This window comes from Pholcus phalangioides, unplaced genomic scaffold (genome assembly GCF_987345545.1).
Source record: "Pholcus phalangioides strain wild (caught in Gottingen) unplaced genomic scaffold, Ppha-v1.0 ptg000007l_1, whole genome shotgun sequence".
Lineage (NCBI taxonomy): Eukaryota > Metazoa > Arthropoda > Arachnida > Araneae > Pholcidae > Pholcus > Pholcus phalangioides.
In genome coordinates, this window is record NW_028301600.1 from 48,680,059 (window position 1) to 48,702,578 (window position 22,520).

General features: G+C 34.8%; 1 protein-coding gene across 1 annotated transcript in view; it reads left to right on the plus strand.

Moving 5' to 3' along the window:
- Ufd4 (ubiquitin fusion-degradation 4-like) overlaps positions 1 to 22,520 on the plus strand; it is a 222,932-nt gene that overhangs the window by 101,668 nt on the left and 98,744 nt on the right. Inside the window, exons 23-24 of the mRNA XM_089233406.1 lie at positions 10,125 to 10,387; positions 13,942 to 14,115. Coding sequence (XP_089089532.1) covers positions 10,125 to 10,387; positions 13,942 to 14,115 — 437 coding nt within the window. The remainder of the gene's footprint in view (positions 1 to 10,124; positions 10,388 to 13,941; positions 14,116 to 22,520) is intronic.

Sequence of the window (22,520 nt, forward strand, 5' to 3'; positions counted from 1 at the left end):
ACCAACCAGAAAAATAGATAAAAAGCATTACAAAATTATTACATTGAAACCTCGCCACAACGATTCTCGATATAACAATAAATCCTACAACGATATATCTTCAAAAATTTTTTGGAAATGTCTATATTCTAATGTTAAACTGCTGCCTCCCGATATAACGATAATCCCTCTACAACAATATTTTTTTCTTGGTCCGCTGAGTATTGTTATATCGAGGTTTCACTGCACTTTTTTTGAAATTATGGTGTTATTTTGTAGGGCTTTATTTCAGATATTTTTAAGAAATTCTTGATAAATTTCTCTCGGTTGTATTCATATCCTCAAAAAATCATTTCAGTTTAATGTTGTCGAGCATAATAGCAATACAAAAAATAACAAATAAATTGAAGCATAATTTTTTTTTCAAATTTTTAAAATTCTAAATACACGTATTCTTACCCGTGTCAAACATTCCGTTGTGTGTCATGTTATGACCAATAAAATTAAAAGTGTGAATAGCAATACGTTTTTTAGTTGGATATTATTCATGATATTTAATGGTTTTTCGTTTTAAATGAAATCGGCGATAATCTTATAACATCAAACATCCCTTTTACTTGGTACCTTGGACATCTTTTGTGATCTTATCATGAAAAAATACAGCACATTGTCCACTGAACACCTGCTATGAATGCAGGGTTGGCTGGATCTAGTGAATAGGATGCTTCTTTTTAAACAGTATCATTGTTGACATACAGATAATGGAAGTTTTTTCCACAACCTTAAATCCCTTTTAAAGTTTTTTTCTAATGTGTTGAAGTCAAATTTATACTGTCAAATTTAAATCAGATGTTCTTAACTGTTTTAGCAGCGACTTAAAAACATCAACTATGTGTTCCCCACATCTATTTCCAATTTTAAAAATATGCTTATTGAATAAATTTCTAAATAATAAAATCGTTTTTTTTTTTAAATTTCAGTAGCCAGTGGTAGGCGTCTTAACGGGTGAGTGAACGGAAATGGAACGAGTGCCAAATGAAAAAGGGGCCCCAAATTGTTGAAAGGCTTTCATTTATTCTGAAATTATTTCTTTTTTCACTTCTGGATTTTTATTAATTTTGGAATAATTTCTTTCATCAATTCTCGCATTATTTTGCATTAATTATGGATTTATGTACATACTTCTATCGTTAATTTCAAATTTTGAAACTGATCTTTCTTAAAATATTTATTTTCCATTAAAAAAAGGAATTATTTTCTTTAAAAAGAAAAAAATAGAACTTATGGGTTAAGAGCCCCTAGTTAAACTATTTTAAATTTTTCACACACCCTGAGGGTAAATGAAAGCTTGTGAAGTTATCAAAATAATAATAGTAATTTAACATATCTATAAATCTGATATAATAATATTTGTAGATAAAGGAACCAAATCAAAGTTCGAAAATTATTGCAATAACCTAATAAATGTAATTACGGCATTTGAAATAAAGGAAGAACTATCGTCAAATAGACTCTGGAAAAAAAATTGCAATAAATATTATCACTGAAAAAAATTATTTACATTGTATACATCTCTTTTTTTAAGAACGATAATGAAGGAAGACGACGCAGGAGACGAGGGATTCGCCCTGTTTTTGCCCGTAGGGTGGGTTTGCGTTTAGACGTACGATTTTGAGTTCGCGATTGAACGCTGGAATGACCAGTTCCTGTGCGCACTCCTAACTGCACACTTTTTTCGCCTTTACATGCACACTCTTGAAGGCGGTACTGAAGTTGTTTACAGCTATCGCGCGCGCAAAAGCGTACGTGTAAAGGGGCCTTAAGGGCAGATGATATGACTTATGTCATATTATCTTTTTTACATATTTTGCCATGTTGAATTTTTATGCACTAAAATTACAAAACACACTATTGTATGCACAATAAATATAATCTCTTAGACCTGAAATATTGTAAGAAAATAATCTTTTTCATGTTTTACCTTCTCTTTTGTTCTTTTTTCATGGACAGAAATGAACTGATTAAATTTTAAATCTTCAATAAAATCTTCAGATTTTTTCACTATATTTTTTGCAGTCTGTTTATTTATTCTAGTATTTTCGCCCAATAATTTTCTGCATCCACTGGCAAGCTTTCTTTCTATCTCAAATTAATGACATAATATTCCTCGCCTGTCTTATGCACCACAGGAATGCTTCACCTTCATTATTATAACACATCAAATGTGCAAACTCAAAGTCATTCTTTTTAATACAGGGTATTCACAACAGTTTTTCAGGTCATTAAAAATAAGAATGTCTGCTATATGATGGATGACTAGCTGAGAGCATGGTTCAACATGTACTTGGTTAATTCGAAGCTGAAGGGAAGAGCAAAAAAGTTTAAATTATCCAAAACTTCAACTATACAATTTATCAATATAGGATAACTATAATTTTTCCCTAAGAAATTAAAAGTCTAATAACTATAAAAATGATTGAATCCAAATAATTGAATGATTCAATAGAATACTTAAACACGTTTACCATTGGCTTGTTTCCTTGTCGTTGCAACTATTTTTTTATAAAACATCAATGATCATGAAAACTATTTCATTTGTAATTTTTATTGGTTTCATTTTGCATGCTTTTAAACATTCACAAAATCTCCAAATTTATTTAAAGATGCCATTTTTGAGCTTCAACAGTCTTATTTTTTCTAATATTTCTGTGATTCCTGCGAGTGTTGGAATAAGAACTTCTTTTAGATTTGTTTTTGTCTTCATGTGAGATGATTTAACATGACTTTATTCTCTAATTATCCAATATTTACATACGTAAGTCCACCACCGTTTTTCCTAGAGTTAAACTAAGAGATATGAACCTTGTTTAGACATTAACCTACATTGATATTTCAAAAAAATAATAATAATGCTGGAGAGACATCAATCTCAAACATTTTACCAGACAAGTAACTAGGATTTCAGAACTACAGTATTTAAACATTCCATGTATGGGAAGATTCAGAAATACACACGTCAACTTTTGCATCTCTGGAGTAGTAGCATTTGCATATCTGCCATTGGCAGGTGCTAATACAGTCCAGTAAAAACTTCAGCTGCCCACAGAAAGACAAAAGCCAGTTTGTGTGGAGCTGATAACAAAACGTTGCTTCTCACAGCCACAGTTCAGATTTTAATAATTGTAGTTTTTTAAATGTTTTCATACTATATTTTAGAAAAGATCAGTGAAGATCAGAAAAGATCACGGAATAAAAAAAATATGACCAAAAGTTGGCCAGGAATTCAGAGAAAAGATACATTTTGTAAATGACTTATCTGAATCAAATTTTGAATTATCCAAAACATGAGGGAAAAAAGTGACTTAAATAGGTAATTTTGACATTAAATTGAATAGGGAACTCTTTCTAAAATTTTAACTAAGTTCATCTGTATCTTCTCTGTTACCAAAAGTTTGCCACAGTTGACTTCAGAATACTATACTTTTCAGCTGCATATGTAATTTTTCTATGTTTTTCTCTTCAAAATTTCTCTTGTTCTGAATATTAAAAAGGAAAAAAGCTACTTTCCAGAATTTTTCTTTTGTTCATTTCTCTATGTACCCATCCTTGACTTCAAAATAGTTACTGTATGCAGAAAATTTTAAATTTCTGAATAATGTAAAATTTATTCCAGTATGAAATGACTAATAGCCAAATGGCATCTGACAATTTTATTTATGTCCAGTCCCAAAGCTATCAAATTTTGAGGTGCCACTGTATATGTATGTATTTTTTCTTTTGGGAAAATCAACTTTTGAAAATAATCAATGTCTGACAATTTTAAACTTAATGTATTCAAATTTTTATCACTTCTTTTCACACTAGTAAATTATATGGTTTAAAAACCCTATTGTGTACATGTTTTCGCAAAGGACAAAGATATTTAATAAAAATCTATGTACAGTAGACTATCACTAATCCAGCACATATTATACAAGGGTGTGCTGTATTACTGGAAGTTAATTCAGAAAGCCCATTTAAATAATATAAACTTTGTGCAAAGACATTCAGAGTTACATGTTTTTCTCTTCTATAAGCGCTTGAAGAAAACCAGCTGAAAAATGACATTCTGGGCAGGCTAGCGCACAGCTGGATTATCAAGAGCCTGTTGTACTTGATTTTCTTTTTACTGTTCAGTTTTAAATTACTGTAATTTCCTGTGTGTAATGAGGAAAAATATTGTTTAATTTGCTTGTGAGTATTTCACTCATCAATAATGAAATATTATTAAGTGAAAGGTATTCTGTGTGTGTGTCACACATTTTTTGTAGAAAAAATATTTTACTCACATACGTATGCCATCGATAAATCTTTGGAAAACTATTATGTACATGAAATTTTTGTGTGCATACTAATCTCTCAGAAAATAAGCTGCCAATAATACGTAGCAGCATTTTTAATCTCCCATTAAAAAATTCCAATGTTTTTATCGTGTAATCTGCAGATGCAGAAAATTAAGTTCTGTAATTAATGTTAAATAAACCACTGGGATGTAGTGTTTGCCAATACAAACCTAGATGCATGATTCATGCATCAAAATTCAATTTTACTACTACAAATTTTGTTGGGAAGTGAAAATACTCCTTCATATTTTAGGTAATTTTTTTTCTTGTAAAGTTATTTCTCACTGATTTAAAAAAAAAATACCCCTTAAAATTTTAGAGAGGAGTGAAATTACTCTTCAAAATTGTATTTTCAGATAGCCCTGCTAGTCTGTATAACCAAGGTGTCAATCATCACGGAAAAGTCACAAAATGAGAAGATCATAAAATTAGAATGCAGGTCACAGATTTTTTTTAATTCTTATATTCCCCCCCCCCCTGAATCTAAGCTTTTGAAGCTGTGGCATTCAATATTTCCCCCCCCCCTTTTCCACGGTTTCTTTTCTTTTGACATTTTTTTTTTTGCTAGGGGAATGGATGGGTGAGTATCCAACAGAAAAGAACATTGGTATGCAGGGTGATCCAAAAGTCATGCCACCTGTTCTAATATTTTATTTTTAAAATGTTATCAAGAAATAAATCAAAAACTATATTAGTTCAAATGAAACACCATTTATGGATATAAAACAAAGTTTGTTTCAAAATGTCAAAAAAATATCAGCTTTTTTGCGTGAATGCAAGCGTGTATTCTGTTTGCTAGGTTTCTGGCTACTTTTCACAGGGTGAGCTCACCTTTTCAATCACTGATTGAATTGTTTTTTTAGGTTCATCAATGAAATGGGAATTATTCTTGTATACATTTGCCTTCAGGTGTCCCCACAGGAAAAAAATCTGGGAGAATGTGACAGATCTGGTGATCTTGGTGGCCACAACTCTTTTGAAATAAGGTGGTCTTCAAAAAATTTGTGAATAAACGCCATTATCTCATTAGATGTATGGCAGGTTGCAACACCCTGTTGCAAAAAGCAACAACATTTGTTTTCATCAGTGTGATGAATTGGAAGATAATATCCCTGTACAATTCGCCAACCACTATTTCTTAAAATAAAAAAGGCCCCACACTATTCTACGGCATGAAATTATGCACAGATATTGATTGAATGCAGAGGCTTCTCAGGATAAATGTGCAGATTTTCAGTGCAGAAAATTATGTTTTGGCTGTTGAATGGAACTAGACTTCATCTGTAAAGAACACAGAATCCTGCAATTATCAATACCATTTTCATAAATGAAGGATCTGATCTTCCTTACACTCTCTAAAGGTAAGTTCACCATTTTGTCCTATAGTTCACTCATTCCACACTGGCTCAGTAGAGATGGATGCCCAATTGATAGATTGTTGTCTTATTGACCACAGAAATATTTAAAAATTCATTTTTAAATGCCTCAATAATGGCTTGAAACAAACGAGTTGAAAAAATATTGTTCAATCATAAAAATTCTTTGCTTCTGGCAAAAAACCCTCTTGATCATATAGCAAAGAGCCACTGAGAATGTCAGTGCACATGAAAAATTAAAAAAAAAAAAGATTTTCTATTTTGAACAGTGTAGTGCTGCTGTCTTGAAGAATCTTTGCATTCACAATCAGTAGAATTTGAGAAATTAATTATTTTGTTACGGGTTGCATGACTTTTGAAGCACCCTATATGTATGTTGATGTGTAGTCTACATTGGGGCAGGCATTATGGGTAGGAGGGGGAAGCTATTTAGCTGGATGAATAAAAAAAACTTTTCTTTCGTTTCTTGTCCCGAGGTTTCAACATCTGTAATATTCCCCTAGAGCAGTGTTCTCAAAATGATGTGATGTCATTTCCTGGAGGAACGGAGTAGGGCTACAATGAAGCCCTCTTGGAAACAATATTGGTTTCCATATGAGAAAAGGCACCAATTTTTTTCCCAGAAAAAAAAAAAAAAAAAAAAATTAAAATTGTTTCTATCTTTACCAACTAGATATTGCGTAATTGCACTTTTGAATATGCATGTGACAGAACGAGAGAAGACAAACATGAGACTAGAATAGGGTCGTGATTGAATTGACGAATCGTTTACCATTAAAAGTGTTAAGACTCAACATTTGGGCGATATTTAAAGAAATACGATTGCAAGCATATTGTGATCTAAGTTGACACCAGAGCATGAGGATAGAACCAATAACAAGAGTCTAATATCAGACTTTGAAAAATCTGAATAGTATAACAAAATATGTGAAATTCTCCCTTCTAAAGGGCCCTTTATTAGTCCCCACGTCTTGCAAAGGCGGTTTTGAAATCATAAAATACACAGTGATTGGTTTCCAGGCGAATTAACAGAGAATTTTGATTAGTGAGGGTAAATTTGGGTTCTCCACATTTTTACTGTGTTTATCTGTCTTAAGTACCATAGCACAGGAAGGTCCATAGGTCTGTTGAAGGGAAATGATGGAAAAGAGCAATGCCAATGGTAATTTTCATTGGTTTCTTCATTTCATTCAAAAATCTTCCATTACAACAGTTGGTGCTGATCTGAGTGTGAAAATAAGTGCGATTGAAAATCTGCTTGCAGTATGCACATCTTCTACTGCGCTTCCCTTTTCGGGTAAATAGTGCGCTAATTGTCGGAATTGAGAAAACTGCATGCTCTATGTTCATACCCTCACGCGATGGTTTTGGCTCTCTTAAGCAATATTCCCTTTAATTTTATTTCACTTGTGCGTGGTAATGAAATCTTAAGAAATTGACTCATTCTCGTGCACATTCCATGTAGATTGCATTTCCTCCTTCTCTAACGCACATAGATGTCTGGCGATGTTTGTCGATTCTGACAGCAAACTGCTAATTCTGATAGTCATTGCCAAATCAATGGAACAAACTGCACACAATCACTCATACTTCATTGTATTCAATATTGTTAAAGGCTCTTCTGCTCTGTTTTGAGCCCACTATTGTACGCAATGCATGGTCGTTGTAGGCACAGCTTAATATGGATCAATAGTGTTTTGCATGTTGTAACATATCAATAGACCCAGTGCAAAAAAGTTTTTTAGTTTCAGAAATATGTTGTTTAAAAGGTGTGAAATGTTTACCTGTGTTCGTCCAATCTTATGCGGTCAGCCGCGGTCGCAGCCAATCTGTTCCATTACCATTTTAGAATTTGTGAAAACTTTGATTTTGAACTTGAATTAATATGCAAGTTTTGATCAAATGGCAGCAGTGACTTAATTGTTGTGGTAGCCCATTTAGGATGGCATTATTCTTGTTTTGATTGTGAATAAAAGCCCCTCTCACCAAAAGTTAATGCACATTTACATGAGGTGCTTTACCCCTTCATATTTACATTCGTCTTTCAACATGTGATTCACATTTTTATTCTGTTCATTTTGCCTTTGGTTAGGAAAGCTATCCCGTAATGTGAGGTTAAATAAAATTATAATTTGTGCCAGGCTTTAGTCGTTCCTGGCAGGTTCGGATGCCTTAAAAAATTGATCCGAGTTCCAACTGAGATTGTTGAAATGATTAAGATGCCATCGATGTTGAGATTGCTATTTTCTGACTGCAATGTTCCAGCTGATCATATGGTCTTGGTCCTCTACCGCTTTTAACTATTATACATGGGTTGGATTATTAGGATGCAACTCAGAAAATTGAATTTTTGAGTTATGCACATCAGAACAGTAAAAAACGCCTCCACATATTGCGAAATAGCAACTCATCCTAACTCTGTTTATACGCTCTCCACTGTAATTAAATCTGAGTTGAATTCCTATTCAGTTCTATACAAAGTGAATTTTTAATTTTTCAAATTCAGATATCTCAAAATATAGAATTTTGAATTGTTGCCTTTTTGAACTGGGCCATAGAGAGATAGATACATACACAAACTGTATATTTCGATCTGTATATATCAATTAACCATACAAATATTTTATGCTGGGGGGGGGGGGGGGCTACAATCCCCCTTTTGTGCCTCTATGTATCTCCACCCACGAGAACCATCTTACAGCATAAACAAAAACCAAATTTCTCTATCAGCCAAACCCCTTGTTAACTAGAAAATAAAAGGGACCAGGGAAATATTTCATTTCAATCAAATTTCTTGTTATCCCCTTCGTATCTGCCTATGTGCCCAAGTAATTTTGGAGGTGCAGAGGTAATTCATAAATATTTCAATGCAATCCACCCCTGCATATGCCATTGTAAGTCATATATATATATATATATATATATATATGAACGTTTAGCAACCCAGGACCCCCCTCACCAATGTTAAAAATTTGCAGACAACAAAAGAATTCACCGGAAATCAGTTTTTCGCTCCACAGATCATTTATTAATAACAACCTTCAAGTATATATGGAGGTATGTTGGTTCAAACTTTTTTAAGCCTTTGCCCACTTTTGAAAAAGAATTTTATCCAAGCAACATTGACACACACCCCATTGACAACAATTCCCCCTCCTACTTATTCAAAATAAAAAAGTGACTGCACTGCTCATCTGCTATCAAATTATCAATAAAAAGCTATTTATTTTGTATCTGATTTCTCAAATGGAGCACATTTTCTCATCCTCCTTTACTTTCTGCCCAATCAAAAAAAAGAAAGCCCACTTCATTAAAAAAGATGTGGCATTTGTTACGGGGGGGGGGGGGGGGTTTAGTGATTTCTGCTATTCGGGTTGAAGAGTTCATTCTAAATATATGTATTTGCTCGTTGGTTATTGTAGGTGTACACAATTTGAATATATATTATGTGATACATAATTGCTCAATTAATGTACGTTTTGAAAAATTAAAATTGATTTCTTATCAAATGTTTTTATTTTGGAAATCCACTCACAATCTCCTATTTCATTAAGACCCCCCCCCCTTATGCCACTGGTATAAAATATAATAAAATAGATAATGAATTGAATATTAATATTGATAATAAATTTCAGAATACACCAGTAGACATGGTCTACCACCAAGCACTTCATTTTTTCCGTAGTTAATGTCTACTGGCAAGGAGTAAGTTATGCACGCTCAAGTCTGTAATGTGATTTTCCCCTTTTTCTTTTCACTTTCTAATTAAAGTTAATTCAGTCCATAATTCATAATGTAAATTGCTGTACTATTCTTCGTACTCTGCTACGCCTTGCATTACAGAATCGCAAGGGTTGAAATTAATAAAAAATCGCCAATGGCAGGAACTAGAGACCTACTTGATGACTTTAAATTTAATGACTTAATTGATGACTAAAAATTTAATTTACCCAAGAAAAGACAAATACGTGAAATGAATATATTTATCTGAATATAATTGATTATGATAATCGGAGTGATAAGTATAATTTTATTTATAATCTCAACCCTTGATTTCAGTAAAAATATAAATTCAAGTAAAATTCATGAAAAATCTGGAAATTCTGGACATTCTATTGAGAAATCGGAACCCCCCCCCCCCCCATCGATGACGACGTAATACTTGAATGGCCCCTAAACATTGACGTAGCATGCAGATGTTTATATACTGGTTGCTTCTCAGGTATAGTTTCTGAAAAGAGTAACCCATCCTTAAATTTTGGACTCGTACATGGATGTATTTACCATTTTTCCTTGCTTTAACCAGCGTGCTGGAGAAAAGTGTGCTGGAACAGCATGCTATCAATTTTTTTTTCATTCATTGAATCAAAAAAAAAATTTCTTGCAGGTCAGCACTTCGAAACTGGCTGTTTCAGGTGTCAAAAGATGGCATTAATTGGGTAACTCTTTATACTCATGTTGAGGACTGTTCTTTAAATGAGCCTGGTTCAACAGCAACATGGCCTCTTGATCCACCAAAAGATGAAGAACAAGGATGGCGTCATATTAAGTTGCAACAGACAGGAAAAAATGCTAGTGGTCAAACACATTACTTATCTCTGTCTGGTTTTGAGATATATGGAAAAGTAACTGGTGTTTGTGATGACTTAGGTAGTTCTTTTTATTTTCTTTATTGAGTTTACTCATATGGATTTTTGCATCATTTTATTATCTAATCAGATTTTTATGATTTCATGTGTGAAGTCACATTTTAGCCAGTCATCCGAGCATTTGAATTCTTCTAGTGCAGTGTTTCTTAACCTTTGTCCGGAGCCCATGCTGTTGAGCCTGCCCAGAGTAGAACTATCATAAGTGGAAATCTCGCTGAACCCTAGTCCGTAGATCAACCTTATTTGTAAAAGAAAAATTCATGATAAATTTCTTAAAAAAAATTTCAACTAGTAGAACAGTGTTTCCCAAAGTGGGAAATATCCACCCTGGTGGGCGGGTGATGGAATGGTCCAGGAAGGCGATAGAAGCTATGTTTTTAACGTGGGATCCTATGTGTTCACTTGAGTTGGGGGGGGGGGGGGCAATGAGAGAAAAAAATTTCTGAAGAAGGGAGGGGGCGATGGGGGAAAAAGTTTAGGAAACTGTAGTAGAAGGTGTGTCATTTTTCGAAGGGAGAGGGGGCTCTTTATAAGATGAGGCCACAAGAAGAAAATATACACTGCTGGCCACCGTAAATGCAACACCCTGAAGGAAGCATGCAAATAATATGAAATTTACAACATGCATTAGCGGAGGTGAGATATGCAAATGATTAGAATTTCAGCGCAGACGCACATCACGCGCACCTGTGGCGCCACTTCAAAGCGCTATTTAAGGCTTGGAGATTTCGACGATTTGAAGTACGGCAATTGTGTTTTTCTTGTGGTTTTTTCAAAAAAACGATCAATTATGCCTCGTAGAAAACAGCGATCATCTTTTGATCAAGTATCCGAGTTCGACAGAGGAAGGCTAGTGGCCTACCGAGATTGTGGATTATCTTTCAGGGAAATCGGTAGTCGTGTTGGACGAAACCAAGCAACTGTAATGCGGATATGTGATCGTTGGATGCAGGAGGGTACGACTGACTGACGTGTTCGATCGCATCCACCTCAGTGCACCACTTCACGTGATGACAGGCGTATTGTGCGTATGGCAGTGACGGATCGCTCAGCCACATCACGAACCATAGCACAGCACATTCAGTCTGTACCGCATCATCCAGTGTCTGCGCGTACCATTCGACGCCGTTTACAGCAGAGTGGTCTGTCCGCAAGACGTCCATTGCTTCGTCTACCCTTGACGCAGAACCACAGACATCTCTGCCGCCAATGGTGCGATGAAAGAAGGATGTGGATGGCACAATGGAATGAAATTGTCTTTACTGACGAGTCACGCTTCTGTCTGCAACACCACGATGGTCGGATTCGAGTCTGGAGACACCGTGGAGAGAGGATGCTGAACAGCTGCGTTATGCACCGCCACACTGGTCCTGCACCGGGTATTATGGTATGGGGCGGTATTGGATATCACTCTTGCACTCCTCTAGTACGCATTGCCGGTACTTTAAAAAGTCAGCGCTACATCTCCGAGGTGTTGGAGCCAGTTGTCCTTCCTTACCTTCAGGGCTTGCCCACAGCCATATTTCAACAGGATAATGCGCGACCACACGTGGCACGCATTGTCCAAAGGTTCTTCGTCAATCGCCAGATTGAATTGCTTCCCTGGCCAGCTCGCTCTCTGGATCTTTTGCCGATAGAAAACATGTGGCCCATGGTTGCTCAACGATTGACCCAGATTATATCCCCAGGTGCCACACCAGATCAACTTTGGCAACGCGTGGAAGCTGCTTGGTCTGCTGTACCCCAAGAACACATCCAAAGTCTCTTTGAATTAATGCCGAGGCGTGTGGCAGCGGTGATCTCCAACAATGGCGGCTACTCTGGCTACTGATTTTGGCAGGAACCACACTTCACAGAAGTCTATAAATTTAATCATTTGATGCTTGGTCAACATGTTATCTACAAAATAAATATTGTTGCAATATCTCTTGTCTTTCTTGGTGTTGCAATTTGGGTGGCCAGCAGTGTAGTTTGAAGGAGGCCGTGGGCAAAATATATTAAGCACTGAGTCAGAGCATGGTCCATGGAGTCCTCTTGTTCATAGTGCCCCCCCCCCCATATAATGAGATCTGGTATCATAGTTTTTTAAAGTATGTATGTAAATATGCAAGCTATTACTTCCAGCTAAGTATGTGGGCCCGCAGAACATCACTTTGCCGTGGGGGCTCATTATGTTGATACGGCCCTGCGTAGGATCAAAACATTAGGGAACTTCAGGGGGGCTGGAAGCAGACATTATTTATAAAAATTTTCGTTTACTACACTGGTGAAATAAATTAAGAAAATTTGCATATTTTATCGAATTTCATGAAAAGAACTGAACTGAATGTAAAACCACTGCTTCTAGACAAAAATGCAAATCTTGTACGTCAAATACGTAAGCGTACACGTGTGTGTAGGGGGAGCCAGTAGAGAAACAGGCTTTATAAGCGTGCATAAGTTAAGACTCATTTCGTTCGCTAGCACACCTCAGCGAATTTCTTGGAGTTATTTTGCAGCAATCGGTTAATTTCAAATTGTAACAGTAAAAATGAGTAACCACCAATGTTTAGATGATGGAATAATGTGGCGAATTGTGGGGAGGCTAGAAGCAGGCCAATCTCAAGTCCATATTTGTAGAGAGTTCAATTTAATGCCCAGCGTGTGTAACTTATGGAAACTGTTCCAGGATACCGGATCCATCGAGAGAAAGCCTGGGCATGGTTGTCCAAGAGCCATGACGGCCAGAGAAGATAGCCATTTGTCGATTATAGCGAGGTGTAACTGGAGTGCTACAGCTTCTCAGTTCTCTCGTGACTTGTATGCAGCCACAGGAACCCGTGTATCAAGGGTGACTGTTTCCAAAAGACTTCAAGAGAGAAGGTTGTTTGCAAGAAGACCTGCTGTTTGCGTCCCGCTCACTTCTACGGACAGGAGAATCTGTTTAACATGGTGCAGAGAGCATAGAGATTGGAGTATGGATCAATGGGCGACCATTCTCTTCACTGATGAGTCCCAGTTCATCCTAAGCACCGATTCTCACGGTACGTTCATATGGAGAGAACCAGGACCCCACTTGTTTGAATTTGTTCCACTGGCATTTGGACGCAATATTATGTCCTTGATCGTAAAGTGGTCAAATTTTCTATATAAAGTTTTTTTACGGAAAAATGTGATTTGGTTGCATAGAAACTCGGCTATATATGTTACCAGCAAAGTATGAATCCTACTCGTGATGTAATGCCTGATAGTTTCAGACAAAGTACGAGATACCAATTTTGTTATAAACTTTGTCTAGTCATTCTGTAGAATGCAAAAAGACATGAATGAAATTTTCCTACTTTTAGCATTTTCAGTGTGACAAGTGAGTATGACAATATATAAAAATATATTCCCTTTATTAAAAAAATAAAGGGAATATATTTTTAATTCAAATTTACCATGATTTCCAAATGATAAGTCAGTTTTTTGTCATATTTGAGATTTCTGGCATTTCTGAATCATGGGATGGGTGCAGTACAAATGAAAAAAACAAAGCAAAATGCACTGTTAATTTTTGAAATCTTATTTTATTAGGTAAAGCTGCAAAAGAAGCTGAAGCAAATTTGAGAAAAGTGCGTAGAGTTGTGAAACAACAGTTGAAATATATGGTCTTGGGAGCAAGAATAGTGAGAGGTCCAGATTGGAAATGGCGAGATCAAGATGGCAATCCACCAGGAGAAGGATCTATATCAGGAGAGCTTCATAATGGTAATAATCAGTGGTGGCTCATTGTCGAATGTTCTGGGGGGGGGGGCAAAACAAAACTTCATTCTAAGATCCCAGCAGTTATTTTCCACACAAATGGTTTTTTAATTTATTTATTCTAATTAATTCGATAATTTGTGAATTGAAATTTTATTTTCAATATGTATGTCAAAATAAAAAAAAATTCACCCTCAACCCGGCAGTATAGAAGTAAGCAGTTGGTACAGTATGCCTGACCACAGTTTTTTCCACAAGATGCTGAATTTATGCAGGATGTCTCAGTACCAGGTTTAAAAAACTTCTAGGAAGGGTAGGGTGCACCCAAACAACTCAGGATGACATAGCAATGCGTCTCACATCCCCTTCGCATTAAATTCCGATCAGCATTCTGGAAGGTTCTGGGCATGTCTCTGACTTTCCTGCAATGCGTGCAGTCAGTTCATGAGTGCCGATATACTAATCGACTAACACACTGGTTAAAACATACACTGCGTATATAACATAGTTTTGTGTTTTATGATTTTTGTCCTATTCACTTCTATGTATTTTTGCTTTAGTTATAGTACACCTTGCTCAAAACATATACTGTGTATACAAATTGCCAAAAAAAAAAATGGTCAGAATTGAACATTTCCATCACTGCCTAGTCCTCACAGGCTATATGGCTACTTACAAATCACCAGGGGTGGTATGTAAAGGGGAAAGACAAGTTTGTGCGTGAGTTGTATAGTGCATGTATGTCCAGAGAAGAATTTAAAAGAGCCAGGAGTGGATTTTGTTCACAAATAATTGCAAAATGCTCATCCTGAGAAAATGCAAAAACAATGCAGTTGAAGGAATTCTAAGTCATAAAGGGGGAAAAAGTAGCGAAGAGAAAAAAAATTAGCTTAACCCAATATTGGGAAAACTGTTTTAGGAGGGTAACAAAAAAAAAATTTTGGTGGGCTGGACATTTATTCATAATTGGAATTCTTGTGCTTAGAAATGAAGTGGCGGGATGGGTTCTTTACTTTGAAGACTGCCATGGTTTCATTGCAAATGAGACACATTGGCATTTATTGGCAACTGTGAAAAAATGAATATAAGTACAACATATTTATTGCATATTATGTTCAATTTTTTTGCAAAAGTGGGGGGGGGGGGGTTAAATCAATTTCTATTCAAATTCTCACCACTATATTTTCCACGTGAAAAAAATGCAACAACCCCTTCAATGAATTTTTTTAAAAAACACAAATTGAAAACTTCTATAGTACTATTTTGAGATCTTCAGTGGGCTGTAGATTTCTTATCACTAGCTTGACCAAAGAAGAAAATAATTTGAATATAACATAATACAGAAAAAAAACATTGAATAATATTGGTCTGAAATGACATATTTTTATAACATTCATTATATATGCAGGTGATATCCTAATGTTTACTCACAAAAAACATGAATTTTTTTAATATTCAAAAATTTTCAAATTCCATCGCGACAATAGTTACAGTTAGACATTACATACAGATGACACTGTTAAAAGAATTTTCAATTTCGGTGTCACCTGTCGGCAATAAAGGTAACAATTATTACAACAAATACAGTAAAACCCCTCTTAAAGGACACCCCTATTTTACTGTCAAATAATAATTTCCCCTTGTACAATAAAAGTATGCATTTTCAAACCCCTGATTAATGATCACCTCTCTATAACGGACTAGTATTTTGTCCCAACTGTGTCCACTAAAGATAGGTTTTACTGTCCTGGCAAATAATAGATTTAATACACTTACATATATTTCATATGCGTGGATGCCATTTCAAGGCAAGAATAAAAGAGCTGCTATACCCAACGAAAACATGGTCAAGACTTACCATGAGTGCTGAAACATGTCAGTGTTTCAAATCTCTTATTTATCAGTATTGCATTGTCTTTTCTTTCTTCACTTATATAGTGCGCTGTAGTAAAGTCTGTTCAAAGTTTCTATAATTTTTCATGGATATTGTCACCACAAAAGCCACAAATTTGAAGGTTATTCTCATCAGACAAGAGAAAACAATCTTTCAGTAGGGTGACAATTTTTTTAAGAGGGCACCAAAGTGATCTGTTTATTTTCTATCTATTAGAAATCGGGAAATGCTGCGAGTCCCAAACAAAAGAATGAATTTTTTTTTGTAGATGTCCATATTAGTCTCTCTTGAGTTTTTCCCCCATGTCTGTGCCTGTGTTATTCATGTCCAGTTTATCTCTGAAGCATTGGAAAGCTCATTCAAATGTTTGGTAGGTCTGCTAATAAGAAAAACATGCACAATATTTGTTATTTTTTAAATTCCAGTTGAATTTCCTTTGGTTGTGGTGCTCTACTACTAAGTGGCTGTGGCAAATCCTCTGAGAGCCATGAAAATGAAAGAAACTGTTTTGAAACCTAAAATTCAAAATTTCGAAAAATGTGTTTAAAAGCCAAAAATGGAACCTTTTAATAAGAAAAAGAATTAAATATCTCAATTTCAATGACTTTCAAGTGGTTTCCTCAGACAATATATCTCAAGTTCACTTTGAAGACGGCCACAGAAAGGTCTAACATATAAATCAGAACCATACTATCATGTCCATTTGAGTGATTTTATAGTATGAAGAGAAAACAATTTATCTCATTTCATATATTGTGAGATACTACAGTCTAGTTTTTTGGCTACTTCATTTAAAAATTATTTTATCTAAAATACAATACTATGGCCCTAAACTACAGAATGAGAACTACAAGAATACAGTCATATCTCAATATTGACAGAAATGGACATACAATAGTATGGTTCTGGAGGTACAGAAATATTAAATAAATCTTTAAATAAAACCAATTGCTTGGGATAATCGTCAAAAAAGTTTCATAAACTATCTTCTTTTCTTTTATCGTAAAGGATTATTATCAGCAAGATTCAAGTAAAGGTAATGTTAAGTTTATTATTTTTTGAGAAGTTTAATTCAATTTTATTTCTTCCCAAGTTGGTTTTTTTTTAACATTCAGAAGCTTTTTTGAGTAGAATCCAAAAGTGAAGTAAAATCATTGAAATTTTAAGAATATCTGGGTAAGTTTCAAATCTCCAATTCTGTATGCCAGAGGTGAAGTGCACCATGTCATAAAAATGGAATTTTACAGGAGAACCTACAGTTTAGTTTTTTCTTGTTTCGTTATCTACAGCTTGCTTGTTTATGAATATTTTTAAATAAACCTTTGTACATTTATTCTTTAGACTATTGACTTTGAAATTATATTACTGAAAGTTTTAATTAAAGTTTATTAATTTTTAAATTTAAAAAAATGTTTTAAAAAAAGTTTGTGAACATAGTGTCATTTACCTCTGACTAAAATAACATGTCAGTACCTCTTACATGGTGCCGTATGCTTCTATATTTGATTGTTAATAAAAATGTATGAAAAATTGATTTATTTCACTCTTATGACAAATAATATGTATTAAATAATTAGCAATAATAATGACATCAGTGTTGTAAAAATATTTGATATCAGCCACCTCATTGGGCATTTTGCCTGTTGTGACGTTGTATTTGTATTAAGAAAAAGTTTTATACATCCGTCAAACTCGTGAAAAGCTTCATCTTCGGGAATTTCTGGGTAATCCTGAGCCAGTAGAAATAGCAACAATGATATAGTCTTCATATTTTTGCTTAGAAATTGGTAACAATTCATTAGTAACGGGTAGTAAAGCTTGAGGCCATCTGATGACGTTACTTCTTTAGGGAATCTTAATTCAAGTTCCTTGAAGTCATCATCAAAAGAGGTAAGCTATTCCATTTATTAACAACCCTATTTGAGAAAAATTCCCTGCAACACCATAAGCTAGAATTGTCCCTTACTAAAAGATACTGGGGTCCCCTTGTCAAAGCAGTTGATTGACAGTGTATTAATAACTTATGGTCCATCCTATTGAAAATTAATTTTAAACACTTCAATCATATATATCCCTGACACCTGTGTTCCTCCAATTTAAAAATATTCAAGAAATCAAGTCTCTCTTCATACCTTAAATCCTGTGTGCCAGCAAGAGCAGGCATGGCTCTTTTCTGCACCCTGTTGACCAAGTCAATATTCCTCTGTAAGTATGGTCTCCAAAACCTGATGGCATACTCCAATCCAGAAGGAACTAAGCCCCGTGGAAGTGGAGGGATCACTTTAGAAGAATGCGAAGAGATTTTTTTGAGAATGAAACATTCTATTCGATTTTTTGACCACCGCTGGACAATGTTCGGAAAAAGTTCTATTTAAAATTTAATTAAAAATATACAAATTTATATAAATATATTATAAAATAATAAACTTATATTAAAGACAATATCATTATTTAAGTACCTACAATGATTATGGAAAGTGTTGCTGATATTCAATGATGAAAAGGGTAAGAAAATTATTGAGCAATTTCTGATTTTGTTCGCGTAAAGAACTTTACTTTTTTTTCACTCAAATACAAGACAGTGACTGCATTTGGCTTTGCTGAGCTAGCAAAAGTTGAATTTCTTAATGGTCATCAAAAAATACAATATTACGCTCTCTCGCAATTATGGATTTAGAAAGTTGTAATGGGGGCAATGTCCCCTTCTAGGATTTTATGTTTGTGAGGAATTTTTTTCTGTTCTGTAAAATATGAGATGCTCCTGCAAACCTACAAAATCGGTCAGGCCTTCAGGCACATAACCCTAAATATGTGACTGCTACACGCAGACATTGGAAAACATTTACAGCCACTTTTTTTAGCTTTTTTTTATGTGATCCAAAAAAAATTGACATTTAAGCTAAGTGATGTTTAGGTTCATGCTGAAAGCATCACAAAAAACTTGAGTTTATATGAAATATCAAATTTCTTGATTGTCTAGCATTTAGCCTTGATTTAAATATATTCTAGAGCCTTTGTGGGTTATCATGTGCCTCAAAGTTTGTTAAAATAAGCCTGCACTGGCCATCGTGAGGATTACGACCAAAAACCCTCTAAAAAGAAATATGAACTCTGTCTATAAACTAAGGCCCTCGGCCCCCAGCAGTCTGAGTGTCCCTGGTTATGGCAGTGACCAGCAAGACATGAAAACAGAGGGTGCTAAGAATCTCTGGGTTGGACCAGGCTGCCATAAGACGATGACCTTGGCCATGTATAACGGATGATCTTTCTTCAGAAAATCATTTGCAGGAGTTGGAAGAACTGGAAAGAATTGGGACATCTTAGGCATCTGTGAAGTAAGAAGAAAAAGAGAGGAGAAAATTGAACTTGCCAGTGAACATGTATTTTACTACTGAGGAACAGATAATGAAAGAACTAGTGGAATAGGATTTCTCATTCATAAAAAATGGAAAAATCACATCGTTGAGTTAGATAGTACATCTGATAGAGTTGCAAAGTTGGTTATACAAATATCAAGCAGATATCGGATACAGATTATACAAGTCTATGCACCAACAACAAGCTATTCTGAGGAAGAAGTAGAAGACTTTTATATGAAGAATTAGACGGAGATGAATAGTAAAGGAAACCATATCAAAATAATAATGGGTGACAATTCAATTCTAGAATTGGAGAGAGAAGAAATGATGAAAGCTCAGTTAGAAGTCATGGTTACGGTGTATGCAAAGAGAGAGGAAACAGACTTGTCAAATTTGCAGAGAGCAAACAGTTATGCATCATGAATTCGTTTTTAAGAAGAAACCTCAAAGAAAATGGGCCTGGAGAAGCCCAGCTGGAACAACAAGCGAGATTGACTACATCCTATCCAATAAGAACCATATGATCAAAGTGTAGGGTATCTGGCAACACCGGAGAACAATAGTATTACTGAGCAGGTCATAGCAACACCCGGACAGAACATAGATCATCAACAACGAGGATGACCACCCGAACCCGGTCTTCAAGAAAAAGAACAGCAGCATTTTGTATTTTATTATTGTATAATTATGTACCATGGTTTAATAAAACGAATATAAAACATTTCTGGCAACAACAAGGAGAAGAATGTGAACAAGATAGTGATTGAACAGCATGAACTGCCGTGAACGGGCCAGAACGAAACAGGAACTCAACGTGATCTGACCAAGTATATTTATACCAAGTATATTTCAGTATATTTATTTTTGGAAAAAGATGACATACGCTATTATATTTACCGCTTTGAAATGGAATTGTGTGTTTTCTGAATCACGGACAATGCCAAGGTGTACAATCTTATTCTCTGATGCGTAGGGCCACATCTTTTCAAACTGGTGAATAATTTTGATCCTTTCTAGCTGGATGAAAAAACGTATGCCGAGATCAAGGAATTTCTGCTCTCCTACTACAAGCCAGCTACAAACAGTTACGTGGAGCAAACAAAGTTTACACAGCGCTATCGCCACAGTGGAACAGTCAAAGAGTACGTATTGGCTCTGCGAACATTGATCTGCAAGTTGAAAACTAATCTGGACGAGCGTTTAAAATATCAACGCATTCTGGGAATCAACAATTAGCAAATCCAGGAATTGTTATTCTTCGAGCACGCTAACGAAGTTGCAACACTCAAAAGAGTTGAAAAATCAGCTGCCAACTATGAATCCGCTCTATTGAACAGAGAAGGCGTTGAATCCACGATCAAGCCAGACCGTGTGCTCGCTACTACACAATCGACCACGATAACACAGCAACATTGAAAAGTAAACAATCCGAAGGAGATCGCGTTGATGCCCTATCATGAGGGAAAGAAGATAAAGTTTCGTATATCGACAAACGAAGTGTGCATCCATTGCGGAGGAGCGAAACACAGGAAAGGGGAGAAATGTAAAGCCAAAAATGCTCTGTGCAAAGCATGTTCCGGAAAAGACCATTTCTAGAAAGTGTGTGGGAAATCTGGAAACGCAAGTTTGTGCATAACATTTTTCATAGCTTGAACTGGTCATTCCGGCGTTCAATCACTAACTAAAAATCTTACATCTAAATGCAAACCAACCCTACAGGCGAAAACGGGACGAATTCCTTGTCTCTTGCATCGCCTTCCTTCTAAAAAAAGAGATTTATGCTATATAAATAATTTTTTCAATGACAACACTGCGTTCAATTTTTTTTCAGAGTCTATTTGACGATAGTTCTTCCTTTTTCCAACAAATTATTATTTTAAAGGTTTTAAAGGTACATTTATTAGGTTATTGTAATAATTTTCAAACTTTTATTTGGTTCCTCTATTCACTGACATTATTATCAGATTTATAGATATGTGAGATTACGATTATTATTTTGATAACTTCACAAGCTTTCATTCACGCTCAGGGTGTGGACAAATTTAAAATAGTTTAAGTAGAGGCTCTTAACCTATAAGTTCTGTTTTTATTTTTAAATAAAATAATTGCCTTTTTAATAGAAAATAAATATTTTAAGAAAGATTAGTTTCAAAATTTGAAATTAATGATAGAAATATATTAATTTCTATGAATCCATAATTAATGCGAGAATTTATTTAATGAAAGAAATTATTCCAAAATTGATCAAAATCCAGAATTCAAGAAATATATAATATTAGAATAAATGAAAGCCTTTTAATAATTTCAGTCCCCTTTTTGATTTCAGGCACTGGTTTCATTCCCGTTCAGTCACCCATTATGATGCCTACCACTGTCTAAAGAAATTTTGAAACCAAAACATTTAATTATTTAGAAATTTATGCAATAAGCATATTTTTAAAATTCGAAATAGATCTGGGGAACACAAAGTTGATGTTGATGTTTTTCAAGTCGCAACTAAAAAAGTTAAGCACATCTGATTTGAATTTGATAGTATAAATTTGACGTCAACACACTAGAAAAAAAAACTTTAAAAGGGATTGAGGGTTGTAGAAAGAACTTCCATTATCTGAATGTCTAAAGGTTCACAATGATGCAGTTTAAAAAGAAGCACTCTATTGATAAGATCCAGTCATCTCTGTGTTCATAACTTTACGAAGTATTCAACTTGCAGCAGATGTTCAGTGGACAATGTGCTGTACTTTTCCTTGATAAGATCTCAGAAGATGTCCAAGGTCAAGCAATGTTCAAAATAGAAAGTAAAAGGCATGTTTCGTATTATAAGATTATCATAGATTTCATTTAAAACTAAAAACCATCCAATATCACGTGAATGATATCCAACTAAACGTATTATTATTCAGACTTCTAATTTTATAGTGTGTCATAATATGCCACACAACAGAATGTTTTACACGTGTAAGTATACGTGATAGAGTTGCAAAAAATTGAAAAAATAATCATTTTTCAATTTATTTGTAATTTTTTGTATTGTTATGAACTGCAACAACATTGATTTGGTAGATTAAAATGATTTTGTGAGGAAATAAATACGACCGAGAGAAATCGATCAAGAATTTTTTAAAAATATCTGAAATAAAGCCCTACAAAATAACACC